This window comes from Prionailurus bengalensis, chromosome B3 (genome assembly GCF_016509475.1).
Source record: "Prionailurus bengalensis isolate Pbe53 chromosome B3, Fcat_Pben_1.1_paternal_pri, whole genome shotgun sequence".
Taxonomy (NCBI): Eukaryota; Metazoa; Chordata; class Mammalia; order Carnivora; family Felidae; genus Prionailurus; species Prionailurus bengalensis.
Genome location: NC_057355.1, coordinates 112490350 through 112507949, shown reverse-complemented (window position 1 = coordinate 112507949; position 17600 = coordinate 112490350). Strand labels below are relative to the sequence as shown.

General features: G+C 35.1%; 1 protein-coding gene across 12 annotated transcripts in view; it reads right to left on the bottom strand.

Moving 5' to 3' along the window:
* Positions 1 to 17600, bottom strand: part of FUT8 (fucosyltransferase 8) — a 311102-nt gene that overhangs the window by 45958 nt on the left and 247544 nt on the right. For all 12 annotated transcript variants that reach the window (XM_043556372.1, XM_043556375.1, XM_043556378.1 and 9 more), the window contains one exon: positions 13959 to 14196. In XM_043556372.1, coding sequence (XP_043412307.1) covers positions 13959 to 14196 — 238 coding nt within the window. The remainder of the gene's footprint in view (positions 1 to 13958; positions 14197 to 17600) is intronic.

Sequence of the window (17600 nt, the reverse complement as noted above, 5' to 3'; positions counted from 1 at the left end):
ATAGTTTACAATGACCTAGCAATATACCACTTCTAGGCATATGTACAGCTTTCCAATCAACATGCTGCAAAATATTTGATGGCAGGTAAAAATTTAAGGTGTGAGGGCAGACATAAATAAAGCAGTGAACAGAATGGGGAGACCAGATATTATGCCCATATGTTATCAACTGATTTTTGACAAAACACCAAGACAATTCAATGGAGAAAGGCAAATTTTTTAACAGATAAAGCTGGACTGACTAGATATACAGAAAACAATGAATCTCAAACTTTGCCTCATACTGTACACAAAAATTAATATGAGTGGGATCACAGACATAAACCTAAAAGCCAAACCAATAAAGCTTCTGGAAGAAAACATAAAATAATATCTCTGTGACTTTAGGATAGGCAAAGATTTCTTATGATAAAAAAGCACTAACTTTTATAGTACTAGAAAAAAAATTGATAAACTGGACTTAAACAAAATTAAAAATTTTTGATCTTCAAAAGACACTGTTAAGAAAATGAAAAGGCAACCCACAGACTGAGAGAAAATTCTTACATATCATGTTTCTGATCAAAAATCTGTATCAGAAACACACATATACATACACACATTCCTTCTGTAAACTGAAAATAAAAACATAAACAACCCAATTTTAAAAATTAATAAGACTCAGATAAGGGTGTTGGTTATATTACCAAGACTCACTGAATTATACATTTAAGATGTTTATTTCACCATAAATTAATTTTACCTCACATTAATAAGTACATGGAAAAGTCAAATTTAAAAAAACAATTCCCAGATTTACAGAGGTTGAAACTGTATTTGTCTGGTAATTATTATTTTAGAGTAGGAGTCAGCAAACTTTTTTTATAAAAAGACAGACAGTAAATATTTTAGGCTTTGCAGGCCATATGGTCTCTGCTGCAACTATTCAACTCTGTCACTGTAATATGAAAGCATCCATAGACATGATGTTTACAAACGGGCATGGGTGTGTTCGAGTAAAACTATTTACCAAAATAGGTGGTGAGCTAAGTTTGGCTGAGGACTACAGTTTGCCTGCCCCTTTTTTAGAGCATAAGATTTTATTTGTAACACACTCCCACAGAGATCTCTGTAGCTTTACCATATTCCACCACCTCCCAGATAATAAGGCCAGTAAAAGTATCTTTTAACATACGGTAAGATGTGAAAACCTTTGATAAGCACTGCCCTCGAGAAATACATATGTACAAGGAGACATGCACAAAGATATTCATTAATCATTGTTTATAGTGGGAAAAACCTGAAATAATTTAAATGTCCATCAATGAGGACAATTTGTGAATATACAAATCATGACACATACATACAATAAAATACAGTGGGAATGAACTAAATGTTCACTTATTAACACATGTATAATATAAGTGGGTATGTTTAAGATGGTGACTCATGACAAGCCATAAAGTAACCTTTTTTTAAAATTCCAGTATAGTTAACGTACAGCATTTTATTAGTTTCAGGTGTATAATATAGTAATTCAACACTTGCATACATCACCCACTGCTCGTGACAAGTGCACTCCTTAATCCCCATCACTTATTTCACCCATTCCCCACCCACCTCCCTTCTGACAACCATCAGTTTGTTCTATATAGTTAAAAGACTGTTTTTCGGTTTGTGTATGTCTCTCTCTCTCTCTCTCTCTCTCTTTTTCCTTTGCTTATTTGTTTTCTTTCTTAAATATCACGTATGAATGAAATCATACAGTATTTGTCTTTCTCTGACTGACTTATTTGGCTTTCGGTATTATACTGTCTAGCTCCATCCGTGTTGTTGCAAATAGCAAGATTTCATTCTTTTCATGGGTGAATAATACTCCACTTGTGTATACATGCACAAGGAGACATGCACAAAGATATCGGATATCCATTAATCATTGTTTATAATGGGAAAAACTTGAAATAATACACATACACACACATACACATACACATACACATATACACACACACACATCTTCTGTATGCATTCATCTATCATGGGCATGTGGGCTGCTTCCATAATTTGGCTATTATAAATAATGCTGCAGTAAACACAGGGGTGCACATATCCCTTTGAATTAGTGTTTTTGTATTTATTGGATAAATACCCTGGAGTGTGATTACTGGATAGTGGGTAGTTCTATTTTTAACTTTTTGAGGAACTTCCATGCTGATTTCCACAGTGGCTGTGCCAGTTTGCATTCCCACCAACAGTGCAAAAGGGTTCCTTTTTCTCCAATTCCTTGCTAAGAATTCTTGTTGTTCCTACCATAAGATAATCCTTCCTCTGAAACAGAAATACCACATTACTTTTAAAATGTAGAAATCATACTCTTCAAAGGCTATCTTATCCTCTAAACTCAATCCAGGTACTAATGGCTAGACATTTCCAAAAGATGCACATGGAATGCTCTATAGATTCTAACATCTCAATCTGGGTGGACCCATGGTTCATATTGGACATAATCTTAAAAAGGGGGACACAGAGTACAATGTCTACTTTTGCCAATCCCATTATTGGATATTCTGAATTGCATGGATTAAGACTGGCCAGAGGTAGAAGCAGAAGCAGCTATGAAATCAGCCAATTCCCGAATTCCATTTGTCCCACTATCCAGTTTCAGTGGATATAGCAAGGTGGGCAGTGGCAACAGAAAAAGGAAAATACTGGTAATGAACCCTTTTATCAACAGCTTTTTTCATCATGCCTCAAAATCCCACTGGAGTGTTTTAGGGTAGTCCATTCCTAGCCACAGTCTAGACATATAATAAAAATAACTTCAAATAAGGTATTTAATATCCCGAAACTAGAGAGCATAGGAACATGCTACAGTACTTCAATACAATGTTTTGGGTTCGTAACCTAAACATAATCTCTGCTGGTCTGGCACATCTAGTTCCATCTAGTCAACAGACAGACAGGAAAGGTACCAGAGGGATGGTCAGTCCAAGACCCTTATTTTTATGTATTTCCAATAATCAGATCCTTATGATTTGCTCAATTCCATTGCCATTGTTTTGAAAAACCTTCTTCACCAAAGTCTACCTCCACTTTTAGGCAAGTTACCTGAAAATTAACACCTTGGGTATGTTCAGATTCTTAAGCATTAATTTTGACACAGCTCCCACACAATAGAAGCTTTACAGAAATCTTCTTTCTCTTAGTATTACCTAAATATTAGAGCTCCAAGACAGTATGTTTTATTCCAAGTCCCCTTCTTGCCTCCCAAAATCATCATCCTATCAGCTTACACAGCTAAAGAACTGAAGACTAACTGCTTTGTCAGGACGGTTTTCTAATTGGGGTCAGTCCTCTAGCTAAGAAGGAGATTTAGTCCCCCAAATTAAGGGGAATTGGTCAGGTTTCCTTGACAGGATATTGCTGGTGCTCAATCAGTTTAGACATTGGGATTTTACTGGAGAATCTCAGTAAAATCCGAGTAGGGAATGGTCCTCATGTGGGCTGGGGAACTAAACCTGGATTTCCATGGAGGATGAGCAAAGGGGATGGTTATCTTTCCTTTGTCTCTCTATCATAATTTACCTCTTCTGTTTTCACTTACATTTCTGAATGAGCTTCACAAAAAGCCACTGAGTACTTTTTTTTTTTTTTAAGAGAGAGAGAGAGTACACACGAGAGGGGAAGAGTGGCAGAGGAAGAGGGAGAGGGAGAAAGAGACAGAGACAGAGACAGAGACAGAGACAGAGAAAGGGAGGAAGGGAGGAAGGGAGGGAGAGGGAGAGGGAGAGGGAGAGGGAGAGGGGGAGGGGGAGAGAGAGGGAGAGGGAGAGGGAGAGGGAGAGGGAGAGGGAGAGGGAGAGGGAGAGGGAGAGGGAGAGGGAGAGGGAGAGGGAAGGAGAGAGAGAGAGAAAGAATCCTAAGCAGATCCCACGCTAAGTGTGCAGCCCGACACAGGGCTTGATCCCACAACCCTAGGATCATGTCCTGAGCTGAAATCAAGAGTCAGATGTCAACTGACTCAGCCACCCAGGTGTTCTGCATTGAGTACTTCTAAGTTTCATTAATTTGGTTGTTAAAAGTTTCTCAAAAGAAGCCCTTGCTAAAATCCCATGACCGAATTATGTTATTTTATTATTTTGCTCTGTTCCCATAAAGCTAAAGTACTAATAAAAACACACATGGTGGTTTAAACTATATATAAAGCACTGTCAAATACATTATCACTTTGAATCCTCATAATTCCATAAGGTACATTGAACAGGTATTAAGAAAGGTTGTGGGACACTAAAGTCACACGGTTAGTAACTCCTGATTCCCAATCGATAACACTGACCTGCCCTTAAAGACTATGCTTTTCCTTATTCTTTAAAGGCTTAAATTATGCTCCCAGTGATGCCTTTAATTCCTTTGGCCAGAAACAATTTCTCTATCCTCTGATGACCTACAGAACTTTGTATCGCCCTTATGACACTTAGCATATCCTACCTCTGTTACATTTACAGATCTATAGGTCTTAGCGTACTCAATACACATTCTTGAAGGGCAGGACTGGGTCTTATTTATCTTTATATCTCCTACAGCATCTAGAAACACTCAACGGTTCACTTGATGTCTAGTGTACCACCTTATTTACGTGGGTGATCCATGGTCAGAAACTTCATTATAAAAATATTATAAATATAAACATATATTTATACCTAATTATATTTATACCTAAATAAATATGCAGTATTTGTGTAACAGTTGTACTTTAAAAAATGTAAGACGGATGTATGATTTTTAATCAAGAATTATAATAATCCTAATTATAATATTATGTCTTTTGGGAAAATCATTTTGACTTATAGCATTACTATCTGCAATTTCTTGCTTCTAGGGAATATAATCTGCATTGTTTAAAGGCTACTTATATTAGTAGATTAAACTTTAAGTGAATGAAAAGGAGTATCTCTTTTGGAAAAGGTAGGGAACTCAGATCTAATCCTTTTCAATACTGTCAGGAATATTTTTATTCCTTGCTTTCTGGGAAGCTAAACAGGAGGAAAAATACTGATCTCTAAAGTATCAGCTAGGGATGTTTATAATTCTGTAATCTGTTTCTGACCTTCTGCTAAAGATAAGGAAAATGTGTGAGAAGGAAAGTCTATTATTTAAATTACATATGCATAAAATACATTTTATAGTGTTACCTAATGTATAAACTTCTACTGAGCCTTCTTACTCAGCAACATCCTTTTGGAGGGAAGAAAAAGGATATATATCATTGCACTAAAGATCAGGGACTATTATCTTTTCCTATTCCATGGATTACCATATTATTTATACAAACATGAGGAAGAAAGATAAGAAATTCTAGATTTATATCATACACAGAACTCTTGCATATAAAACTAACCAAAAAGAGCTAGGAGGCATTCTTAACTTTCTTTAGCATTTCAACAGTTATCTTATTTGCAGAACCATTCTAAACTTGAATGTGATCTACATGTTTTAAACACATAGAACTCTTATCCAAATGCTACTAAAAGACTTCATTCTTCCTTTTATATACTTTGCTGTGTGGATCCAAAGCCAAATGTGACAGAGCCTCAAAGACTTACATAGGTGTGCCTCGGAAAAACAGAAAAATCCAAACATTTGAAAGAGGAAGGAAGGAAGGGAGGGCGGAAGGAAGGAAGGAATGAAAAACAAGTGATGAATCAGGGGACTACTAGATCATATTAGGAGAAAGATTCTTTCCTTTAGGAAAGGATTTCCTTTGGGAATCCTTTAAAAAGCTCCACTAAAATGTTTAAAACATCACTTGCTTTATAATAATTCAATTTATAGCAAATCTTGAAGAAACACACTTGTAACATAAAGGTGTATCAGTATTTACAAAAACACTGATAATTTCTGAGTCAGGTATCATGGCCACGTGGCCCAGACATCCCATAGGAAATAAGAGCACCTGGATTCTATTTCTAGTTCTAGCAACCTTGGATACGTTCTAACTAGACTTAAGGGATTTTCAAAAACTTTGCCAATGAAACTGTTTCCACTCCACAATGACTCTGATGCTAATTATGTATTGCTACTTCTAAATCATACCGCTTTTTATCTGTGAACTCATTCTGCCAGAACCTTGTCTAAAAAGGCCAGAATATATGGCTAAAAAGATTCATTCTTACTGATAAACCATTTTTTAAAAAAACAAAATCTACGATTTGGCAAAAGTGCTTCACACAGCTTGCAGGGTAACAGATTTGGACCAGGATGCAGGAGAGGTGGGTTTGATTTGTTTCTTTTGTTGCATTTACTGTGCTCCGATAAAGTGCTTGGCATTGTGTAAATAACCCAGAACATCTAAGCCCTACTGCCCTCTGGAGTCTCCCTGTAAAGATAAAATAAGCTAAAAATTCAAATAGAATTTGAATGGTGCTTCTTAAAGTTTTCCACCAAAATGCTCCCGATAGCAGAGGAGAGTAAACTTAGATATTATTAAGAATATGAAGCCTGGCCTAAACCAATGGGCTAAAGTTTGATGTTTCATCAAATTTTTCATTTCACTCCATTACATATCCTGTTTGTTTTATTATCTGAAAATAATTTAACTTATATGCCAGCAAATAAAATTGTATCAATTTTCAGGAAAATGTACCACGTTTATCCTGGCAGTTTATAAACTTCTGACTCACTTTCCCCAGGTTTACATGTAACTCAATTTGAGAAGCACTTGTAGGATAAACTTGGAAATAAACATCTACGTGGGCTCACCCTGGGCAAGGCTGTTGTGTGGATAAAGCTTCAGCTCTCTAATCCTGTATTTCTGTATTTCATAACTATAAATGATATATCAAAGACTTCTTTTTCTGCCCTTAAGTGGGAAGCTGAAGATAAAGGAAATGTCACAGTGAAAAGGAGTTTGAGTTCTACTGAGACATACATATAATCTAACTGGTATTTTACATTGCTGAAACAAAGATCTTTCTTTCTTTTATGAACCATGAATAGCAAAAAAAAAAAAAAAAAAAAAAAAAAAAAAAGTCATACAGTTGAAACTAAAGTCCTGATGTACCTGCAATGATACTTGTTTAGGTCAGGTAATTCTCAGAGGAGTCGGATGCAGGGCAGAGAGACCCATCAGAATCTTGAAGCCTGGACAGCTAGCTTTTCAACTATGTATGGCACCAACTCACTCTCCAAGCCATTCTCCCTGTACCACCATCTCTTAGCCCCAAACTCAACCAGTTTAAAAGCCACTAACTACTGTTAGCCACTGTTATAGGTGGGAGTAAATCTTCTATCTGAGGTGTATTGGTATAGAAAAAATACTGAGATGAGGGTAAGGTAGCTTCGGGGGAGAATCTTTGGTCCAGAATTTTATTATGATAAATAGTGGGTTTACTAAGCACAGAGATATTTTAATGTCTAGATGTTATTCTCAGAAGTTCTTTCTCCTCTCTCAATCTCTTTCAATTTTTTCATTTAATTCTACAATTTTAAAAAGGAAAAAAACTATATGAAGCTCCTATAAAGGCTTAATTTTCATCTTACAGTAAAAAGATAACTTTCCTGTTGTTGCAAGTTATAATCTAACAATATATTCCATTATCATGTTTGTATTTTAAAATCTGGGGACCAAACATACACAATGAAAATAAACTGTATATGAAAATCATCTTAATACCTGTTATGGTTTTATCATTTTCCCTTGTGATAACAGCCTATAAAAGTTGATAGGGAGGTAGGTATTGAGTATCATGAGCTTTTTATAGAGCTAAACTGAAGTTCAGAAGCTACAATTAATTGCCGACGTTCAGAAAGCTAAAAATAACAGAAGTGAGATCCGATATGGTCAAACCCACAGTCCAGGATCTTTTCCTCTTCATCACATTACCTAATCAGAGAAATCAAAATGTTTTTTGCAGCATAAGGGATCTAAAATATTATTTTCACTTATTTGGAGTTTCTATTAATCAATCATCAAAGGTTGAAAATATTACTGTAAAAATGCCACATAGAAGCACATCCATAGTCTATCTTAATAGGTATATTATGCTTATGGACTCTTAACCACTTCATTATTTTATCAGTGTCAACATGAGATTAGCTGTTATTAAGGATACCCTGGCTGGACCATTTAGATAATTCTAATAGATATCTTAGTATTTTTTTTAAAGTTAAAAATATTAGTTTCACAGGAAAATTTGAAGTATAATTTAATTTGTGCTTTGCTTGCTAAAGATTTTCCTTTTGATATAATGAGAGATATTTGCTTAAAGACTTTAGTGGTAGAACTACCATGTTGATCCAGCAATCCCACTTCTGGGTATGTATCTGAAGGAAATGAAATCACTGCCACAAAGAGATACATGCACCTTCATGTTCACTGCAGCATTATTCACAAAAGCCAAAACACCGAAACAACCTACATGTCCACCAATGGATGAATGGATAAAGAAAATACACACACATACACGAATATTATTCAGCCATGAGAAAGAAGGAAATACCAGCATTTGTGATAACATGAATGGGCCTTGAGGACATTATGCTAAGTGACAATAAGTCAGAGAGAGACAAACACTGTATGATCTCATTTGTATGTGGAATCTAAAAAAACCGAACTCACAGAAACAGAGAACAGACAGGTATTTGCCAGAGGTGGGGAAGGGTAGGGATGGAGGGAAAGTGTGAAGGAGGTCAAACTTCCAATTAAAAGATAAATTAGTTCTGGGGATATAACGTACACCATGGTGACTATAGTTAACAATACTATACTGTATATTTGAGAGTGGCTAAAAGAATAAATCTTAAAAGTCCTTATCACAAGAAAAAAAATGTAAGTGAAGTGATGGATATTAACTAAATTTACTGTATTAACTATATTTTATATCAAATATACTTATATCAAATTATAGGTTGTATACCTTACACTAATATGATATTATGAGTTATATCTCAATAAAACTGGAAAAATAATTTGATCAACAAACCTAGAAGACTGAATTACCCTTCTATTCTTTGCATATAAAATGATAATGCAAAATCGTTATCATATAGAAATTATCCTATTTTTAAATGCAGGGAAAATAGCATTATAGAAGTGTTTTAGATAGTTAATTAATCAAAATATTATGTTGGTTTTTTCTGAGTTTTATGAGTTTGTAGTGTTTGTCAGCTTTAAAAATTTTACCAAGTGTAAACCCTAAAAAATATTAAAAATGAAACCATAATTTTTTAATTAAAAAAGGAGCCAAGAAAACGAGAAAGAATGAAATATGGTCTTTTGTAGCAACGTGGATGGAGCTGGAGAGTGTTATGCTAAGTGAAATAAGTCATACAGAGAAAAGACAGATACCATATGTTTTCACTCTTATGTGGATCCTGAGAAACTTGACAGAAGACCATGGGGGAGGGGAAGGAAAAAAAAAAAGTTAGAGAGGGAGGGAGCCAAACCGTAAGAGACTCTTAAAAACTGAGAACAAACTGAGGGTTGATGGGGGGTGGGAGGGAGGGGAGGGTGGGTGATGGGTATTGAGGAGGGCACCTGTTGGGATGAGCACTGGGTGTTGTATGGAAACCAATTAGACAATAAATTTCATATTAAAAACAAATAAATAAAAATAAAAATTGTACCTAAAAAAACAAAAAAACCAAAACTTTAGTCTCTCAATCATCAAACTCTATGATGAACTACTTCTAGTTCTCCCACTGACTCCATGCTCTCTCACCTCTTTTCATATGTTGTGCCCACTAACAGAAAATTCTTCTACCACATCTCTACCTGGCTGACTCATACTCATACTTTGGGCCTGAGCCTAAAAGTCACTTCCTCCAGGGGTGCCTGGATGGCTCAGTAGGTCTGACTTCAACTCAGGTCATGACCTGTGGTTTGTGACTTTGAGTCCCACATCAGGCTCTCTCTACTGTCAGCACAGAGCCCACTTTGGATCCTCTGTCCACCTCTCTCTGCTCCCCCCAACCCCAACTTGTACTCGCTCTCTCAAAAATGTATAAACATTAATAAATAAATAAATAAATAAATAAATAAATAAATAAATAAATAAATAAAATTCTTCTTCCAGAAGAATCCCAAATATATGTTAGGTAAGTGCTTCAGAGTCCTATCAACTTACCTGTATCATAACATATTTTAAGGGTCCATTCAGCTGCCTGCCTTTCCCCCTAGGCTGCCCCTGACAGGGCAGGGACTATGTGTGTCTTCTTCACACAGTCCAGCATGGTGCCTGGCACACAGCAGGTGCTTTTCCTAAATTACTTTTATTTTATGATTGCCTTCATATAAGAATGACAAATAAAACTCTTTAAACAAAACCTTTTTGAAATGAGGTATGGAGAGAAGGTAACCACCCAGTTTAGATAACTATATATTGCAAATGGCAATATACCTGAAGATGTACTTAAATCAGGCATCTCTAGGGCATTAAATTTTACCATATTTAGAAACTTTTTTGTTTACTAGTCATTACTTTCATTTAAAAGAAAATTTTCTAATTCGATTTACCAAATTAAGTCAGTTCAACTTATTACATATTTATTAAGACAGTGGGAAAAGACAAGAGAAAGAAATATAAAACAGCCAAAGTGTTTTAACTACTAATCTGAATAAATGTTTAATTTTTAGAATGGAAAAACCAGTAGAGAACTAAGTTTAAATGGTTGAGGTTCTTTGTTGCTAAATATCTATTCAAGAGTATTTATATCAACTGGATAAGCATTTTAGAAGCTGGTCATCATAATAGCCTAAAATAGTGAATATATATTTAAAAAAATCAGTAATTGTTGAAAGATACTTCAAACCATTAGACACCAAGATTCCATTCTCAATTATCATAAGGAATCTATTTAGAAGAGTCATGCAGTTGGTTCAGGTTTAGGAAATATCTTGTGATACAGAAAAATAAACTGACCCTTTTATCAGCAACTTTAGAATAGACACAACATCCATAGGTGATGGGAAAGATCATTATTATTATTTTTAACTGGAAGCATAATTTTGAATATTTTGCTTCACTTAGCCAAATCACTATAAAGAATATGGTTTCATAAATAATGAAGGGAAAAAAAAACAATTCAACCTACAATAAGGTATGATTTAGCTATTGAAATGATCAGATGTGCATACTAATTTCTGTACTGGTGACAGATTTCAATAGAAACAACTAAATTCCACCTGCAGGCACATCATGTCAAGTGTGTATAAACAATAGTAATTTCATGGCAATGGTGCCTGGGGAAATATCCCAAGATTCTTTATACAAGTCACTACAATAACAGATGTAGTAGTTGATTTATGGCTAACTAAAGAACTAAAGTTAAAGAGCTTATTAAAATTCATTCTGTTTCCTCTAATTCTAAAAACAGGTTAGTTTTTCCAAAAGGTACATATACAGATAATGTATATAAACAGAAACAGAAGTGGATGGCTACCACAGCTTTCATAAAAATAAAATATTCTAAGCCCAAACATAAATCTCTTCCTTCTTTTAGATACAAGATTAGCATCTAAATTATTTTAGCTACAATGAGTTCTGCAGGCATATTGAAAATAATCACTAGTTTAATTAATTAAAGGTGTCCAACAGGCACAGTTTAATTTGCGAGCAGAAAGAAAAATATATGATTTTATACAATACCTGTAGTGATAAAGGAAAGACCTATTAATTAAAATTATAATTCTGTGCTACCATGATAAAATGACTTCTTTAAAATCAGGGACTGCAAATGATTGAGAAGAAAATACCACTGATAACTCTTAAGTACTGGAAATTATATAGAAGGTTTGGAAAAAGTTACAGGATACCGGGTAGTAAATAAAATCGGTAATTTTATTTCGTTCCTTGGCATTCAGCACAGTCTCTGTGCCTGTCATTGTTCCAATGGGTAAGGTGTTTGGCCAGAGTTTACTGGGAAGGTGTAGACTGAGGGCAGGTGGAAGTCAATGTGCCAACCGTAGTTCTGTCATTTATAAGCTGCATGATAAATCAACCACCTGGTATCTACTAGGCCTTAGAATCACATAAATTAAAGAAGAATGATTTCTAGAACCTGGTTAACTATAACTTTAAGCAATTATGCATGTTTCAAATTCAAGCCTCTTTAACCTTCACATCTTGTAGTTGCTACTACAGCCTACAAAATGCATGAGAAAGGATTAAATCAAATAACTAGTTGTAGCTTCTAGGCAAGGCCAAGCTATACATTAAATTCGGTAAGACGAGTGAGGCCAACTTTTTCTTTCCTATTAACTGACTACCATCCCCAAAGTTGCCTCTCCCTAGAAACAGTTAAACACAAGAACCTTGCCCTACTCTGGCTCTGTACTTTCACAAAGAGGCTTGATATTAAACTAAGTTCCCAAAATGAAAAAGTTAGCCACAATGAGTCTGACAGAACCGCTTTTCCTGTATATTCCTAACCTTGATTATCTAATCTGTTTGCACTAGCTGTGAACTACAGACCAGATCAATGGAAGATGTAACCTCAAAATTAAAGATCAGCTAAGGTTCTAGATTAAGAGGTTCACTTTAAAACTTGGTGTTACAAAGAAAAAGTATGTTGATACATACAATAAGGCTCCTAAATCATCCTAAGAAAGACAAAACTCACACCACAAAATAATGCTTTAAATTCATATAGAACCTTTTATAGAGCAACTTAAAGCATTTTATAAAAATTACCCAATGAATTTCCCTGCACTTCTGTGAAGAGTCAGGTTATCTGATATTTTCCAACAGAGGTAAAAAGAAACAAAGGAACTAAAGTCACTCACTTTGCCAACGACAAAGCTTCTTATTCTACATCTAGTGTTTTAAACTTGTGAAAAAAGATGCTCAGCTTCATGAGAAATTATATTAACAGAGATGCCTCAGCCTTTTGAAAAAATGTTGACTTCCCACAAGATGAAACTGCAGAGACCGTGTATTGTCTTCCTAGCATTTCACCTACTCACTTAGTTCAGTATCTGCCACACTGTAGGTACTCAACTGTATATTTATCCAATGAATAAAGGCTATTAATGATAGCTAATAATTACTAGAGTTCATCTATCAAGTATTATGGTTAAGTGCATTACATACATTATTTTGCTTACTCCTACCAACAGCTCAAAGAGGTAAGTAAATTATTACCTCTCACAGTACTGATGAGAGAACTAAGTCTAGTAACTTGCCCAAGATTACAAACTGATAAAGCAAGGATTTTAACAAAAGGTAGCCCAATTTTAGACCTTGTTTAAAAATCATCATTGCAGAAAGAATAGTAGATTAGCAGTGAGAAACTATATTCTACTTCTACTAAATTCTTAGAGATAAAGAAAAATTTCTTGATGATCTTTATACCTCTTATAATGTCTAGCATAGTACCTTACATTAACTGTTTCTTGAATAAAATGAAAATTACATAAGCAAATTAGGTTTCATTGTCCTCTACTGTAAAATGGATAAAAAGGTACCTGCATGGTCTGTCTCAGTGGTTCTCAAAGTGTGATCCCTGGACCCGCAAACTCTGTTTGAAATACAAATTCTCAGCACCCCCAGACCTACTTAATAAGAAGACAGTGTCTTAACAAGTCTTCCAGGTGATTCTCATGCATGCGGAAGATTTTCATGTATCAATCTACCTTATTACATGAGCATCAAATTAGATAATTACGTGTATCAATTAAGTTCAGTAATGTGAAAGTACTCTAAAAAGTGAAAGGTGTATCATCATTAAAAGAGTAAATTTCATTCCTTAAAAAAAACTTAGTGGTTTTGCTAAGTCCAGATAAAAATGAACATCAGAAATTAAACAGGTCATAAAGCACTTTTTAAATAAAATATCATTCTAGACTTTACCTTAGTTATGTTGAGCAGTCATGGATCCAGAGAAAAAGATGACCACAAGCCATAAAGCTGTGCCTAGAAATCTGATAATTTGGAACATGGCAGTTCAACCCAGAGATGTGAAATACTGCACAGGCTTCTTACCTGACCAGTGTCCAGTGGAGGTGCCAGATCTGTCTGTGCAGGTCTCACTCACAGGTCTAAACACAGTTTCCCATCCACCAGTAGCATAGCGCCAATTCTGAGATTCCAAGATGAGTGTTCGCTGAGTGCCATATGCAATCATGAAGCAGTAGACCACATGATGGAGTTGACAGCCATAGCCACAGCCTTTGTTGATATTACATACTAGCTTCTTGGCTTTGCTGCAGTCCTTGGGATTCTATCAGGGAGAAAGACAAAGATGCAGGGAAAAGGCAAAGGTGAAGAGAGGTCATCTTCTCTTCATAAGAGACAAGTGTCAAAAATCATATATAAGCCAAGACTGACCCAGTGTATCTTACTAAGCAAAGAATCTAGCTTTAAGGATTAAATTTCAAAGCATCCGCTGAATGTTTATTTTAGAGAGATGGCAGGGAAAAAAGAACAGTTGCTTAAGAAACATCGCTAAACAGATATGAAATTACGCAGCTACATTAAAAAAGTAATCTTTCACTCCTCCATCACTCAGAACATGCAAGTGTGATCATCTCCAAATTCAAAGTTGCATACATTGATGAGCTCATTATGAAAGAAGTAAAATAACTTATTTATGCCAGCTGTACTTCAGCACACTGAGCTTACCTTCCCACGTGAAACTTAAATCATTTTAAATGAAAAACTATAATTTACCTATTAATTCCACTTATCTCCAGAGTTCTAGATATCACAAACAAAATGTACTTTTTCATTATGGAAGTGAAACCAATGAATAAAAAAAAAAATATGAGTTCAACAATTATAAAATATCAGTTACAAAACTTGTTTTTTTTAAACTAATGATGATAGCTACTAGTAATTTTCACAATAAAATGTAGAATATGTTCTACATTGGCTGTCTTGAGGCTGTGTTATAGTAGCTTTTTAATCTCTGAAGTATAATTAACATACAGTGTAATGTTAGTTTCAGGTGTACAACATAATGATTTAACAATTCTTTACTCAGTGCTCATAAGTGTAGTCACCATCTGTCACCAAACAACGTTATTATAGTATTATTGACTATATTCCCTATGTGTACTGTTCATCTCTGTGACTATTTTAGAAATGGAAGTTTGTACCTCTTAATCCCCTTTATCTATTTCACCCATATGCCCACCCATTGTTATGCCAATTTTTAATCAGGAGGTCCTTTTTTCTATGTGTATACCTTGCTATAAGATGAACAGTAAGTAGTTAAAACACTTAATATTATCTAACAGTGGGTGCAATAGGGTTAGTTAATGAGAGACATCTTTTTTATTATAAAGCTTCAACTCTGCTGTAATTCGTATGGGCTACTGTTAAATATCCCGAGGCATCTTAGTTCTTCAAATAAAATTTTGTTTTGACAAGGACTTTAACCAAGAAGTTTAAAGCTGTTCTGTCTGCAAGAAGTTTAAGTTGTTCTGTCTATGAGGTAAGAGTATGGATGGGTGCCTTGAGGAACAGCAACTTTTCTCCCACAAAGAAGCAAAGTAACCAGTTCTCAATTTATATGAGCCTTGAAAAAAGGCAGTCGCCAAACCACAAGTCTACAGCTGTTTTCCAAGGATATCATCTGTTCTGTCAAGCAGAGCCCTAGAAACAAAAGCTAGAAAGGTGAAGGTATAAAATGACTCTGAAGGAAAAGCTGAGGAGGGAAAATGCAGCACAGTTACTTTCAGAAGAGGTATCTTTTACATTCAAATGTGCCACTGAGGCTGATCTTTTTAGATCAAAATATAACCTATAGCATCAAGAGCCTTCTGAAGAGTTAGAACCCTTAGAAGTTTGAGAAAATCCAGATAAAATTCAGCAAGCTTTGGTCAGTACAGTTTCCCAAATCAAGTACCAGAGTTGCTGATTCTTTTCTCTTAAGACTTTTCTACTTAAGACTCCAGTTTTAGCCACAAGAGATTTGAGAGGAAGAAAAGGATAGGTGATATGTTATTGAGAGACCAGTATCATTTACTTTCTATCCAATATTATATAAGGATCCTGGGAATAAGGAACATTCTCAAAATGATCCACAGCTTTGTTATTAATTCAATAGTTTATCAGCAGGGCAAATAAAGAACATAACATTTGTCAGATATTTCGTGATTTTAATAAATACAGCACATGAGGGGCACCTGGGTGGCTCAGTCGGTTAAGCGGCCGACTTCGGCTCAGGTCATGATCTCACGGTCCGTGAGTTCGAGCCCCGCGTCAGGCTCTGTGCTGACGGCTCAGAGCCTGGAGCCTGTTTCGGATTCTGTGTCTCCCCCTCTCTGACCCTCCCCCGTTCATGCTCTCTCTCTGTCTCAAAAATAAATAAACGTTAAAAAAATTAAAAAAAAAAAAGAAATACAGCACATGAATATTTCTAAAATTCATATGAATGAAAAAGAAAATATCCTTTATATATTTTTCAGTAGAATTTTTCTTTTAGAATAGTTTTTCAATATACACAATTATTGTAAAGATAGTACAGATATGCCATATACCTCACATGTACTATACCTGATTACATCTTACATTAATCTTCATATTTTTAAGGAAAAAAAAGAGTGAAGGAATAATTAAACGTTTGAAACTACAGACTTTTTTTTTAATAAAAAGAAGACATATCTGCATTTAAGACACAGATTAAGGAATCTGTGTTTCCTGAGTCTAATTAGAATGCAATGCTTCAAGCATAAGAACCGAGTCCTAAGAGAAAGACAAGAACAGTTTATGAAATGAAGCTTCATTCAAGAGTGTTAATGTGCCTTAATCCAAGCTAAATTGAGACTGTATTAAATCTTTCTGTTAAGTCATAGGTAACATGTAGAAAGGAAAGGAATCCACTATGTTTGGTTCTGGAATGAGTAATCATGAGTAATCAATGGAAGACTCCAAGGCTAGCAATAAGAGAAGAGAAAATGAATGATCAGAATGAGAACAGTAAATAAAACACTGAAGAAGTTCAGAGCCACAGCCCAATTTTTTACAAAAATATTTAAAAGTGTGAAAAATTCAAAAGATCTTGCTCATAAAAAGGCAGAGAGACAGTGAGAAATAGAAAGAAAAAAAAAACAAAAACAAAAAACAAACCTATGTGTGTCTAACACAAGATTAGGCTCACCAGAATAAGTATCTAGAATAAACAAGCAGATGCTAATAAAGGAAACAAAGCAACAATTCTGAGATGGGCAGGGATTTATTCAGATGGAAAGAAACCCTACTCAGGAACCCCTCAGCTGACCTAAGTCTTTGTTATCCACCACTGCTACAGAGGAGCACAAATAGAGATTTATAGGAGTCTATAAAAGGGAATCAGAGCTGTTGTCACACACACATGGGCATGCATATATATGTATGCATAATCTTCAAATTTCTTACCAAATAGCCTTTGTCAATTGCACTGATCCTGGTTTTATACTTTCTGTCTGCAAAAGGCTTGAAGGTATGTCTCATCCATTAGCAAGAATATACAGAAGGGCTTCCTTACCAAAAGCAGCTTTAATTATGCTGACACTTTAACGGTAGTTATTTCTGATGATAAAACCTGTTTTTCAATTGTTTCTAGTGTGCCTAATGCACTTTCTTCTATATTTCTCTACCAGTTATCCAAGAATGCAGGCATATTGCTTTGTTCTGTATGGT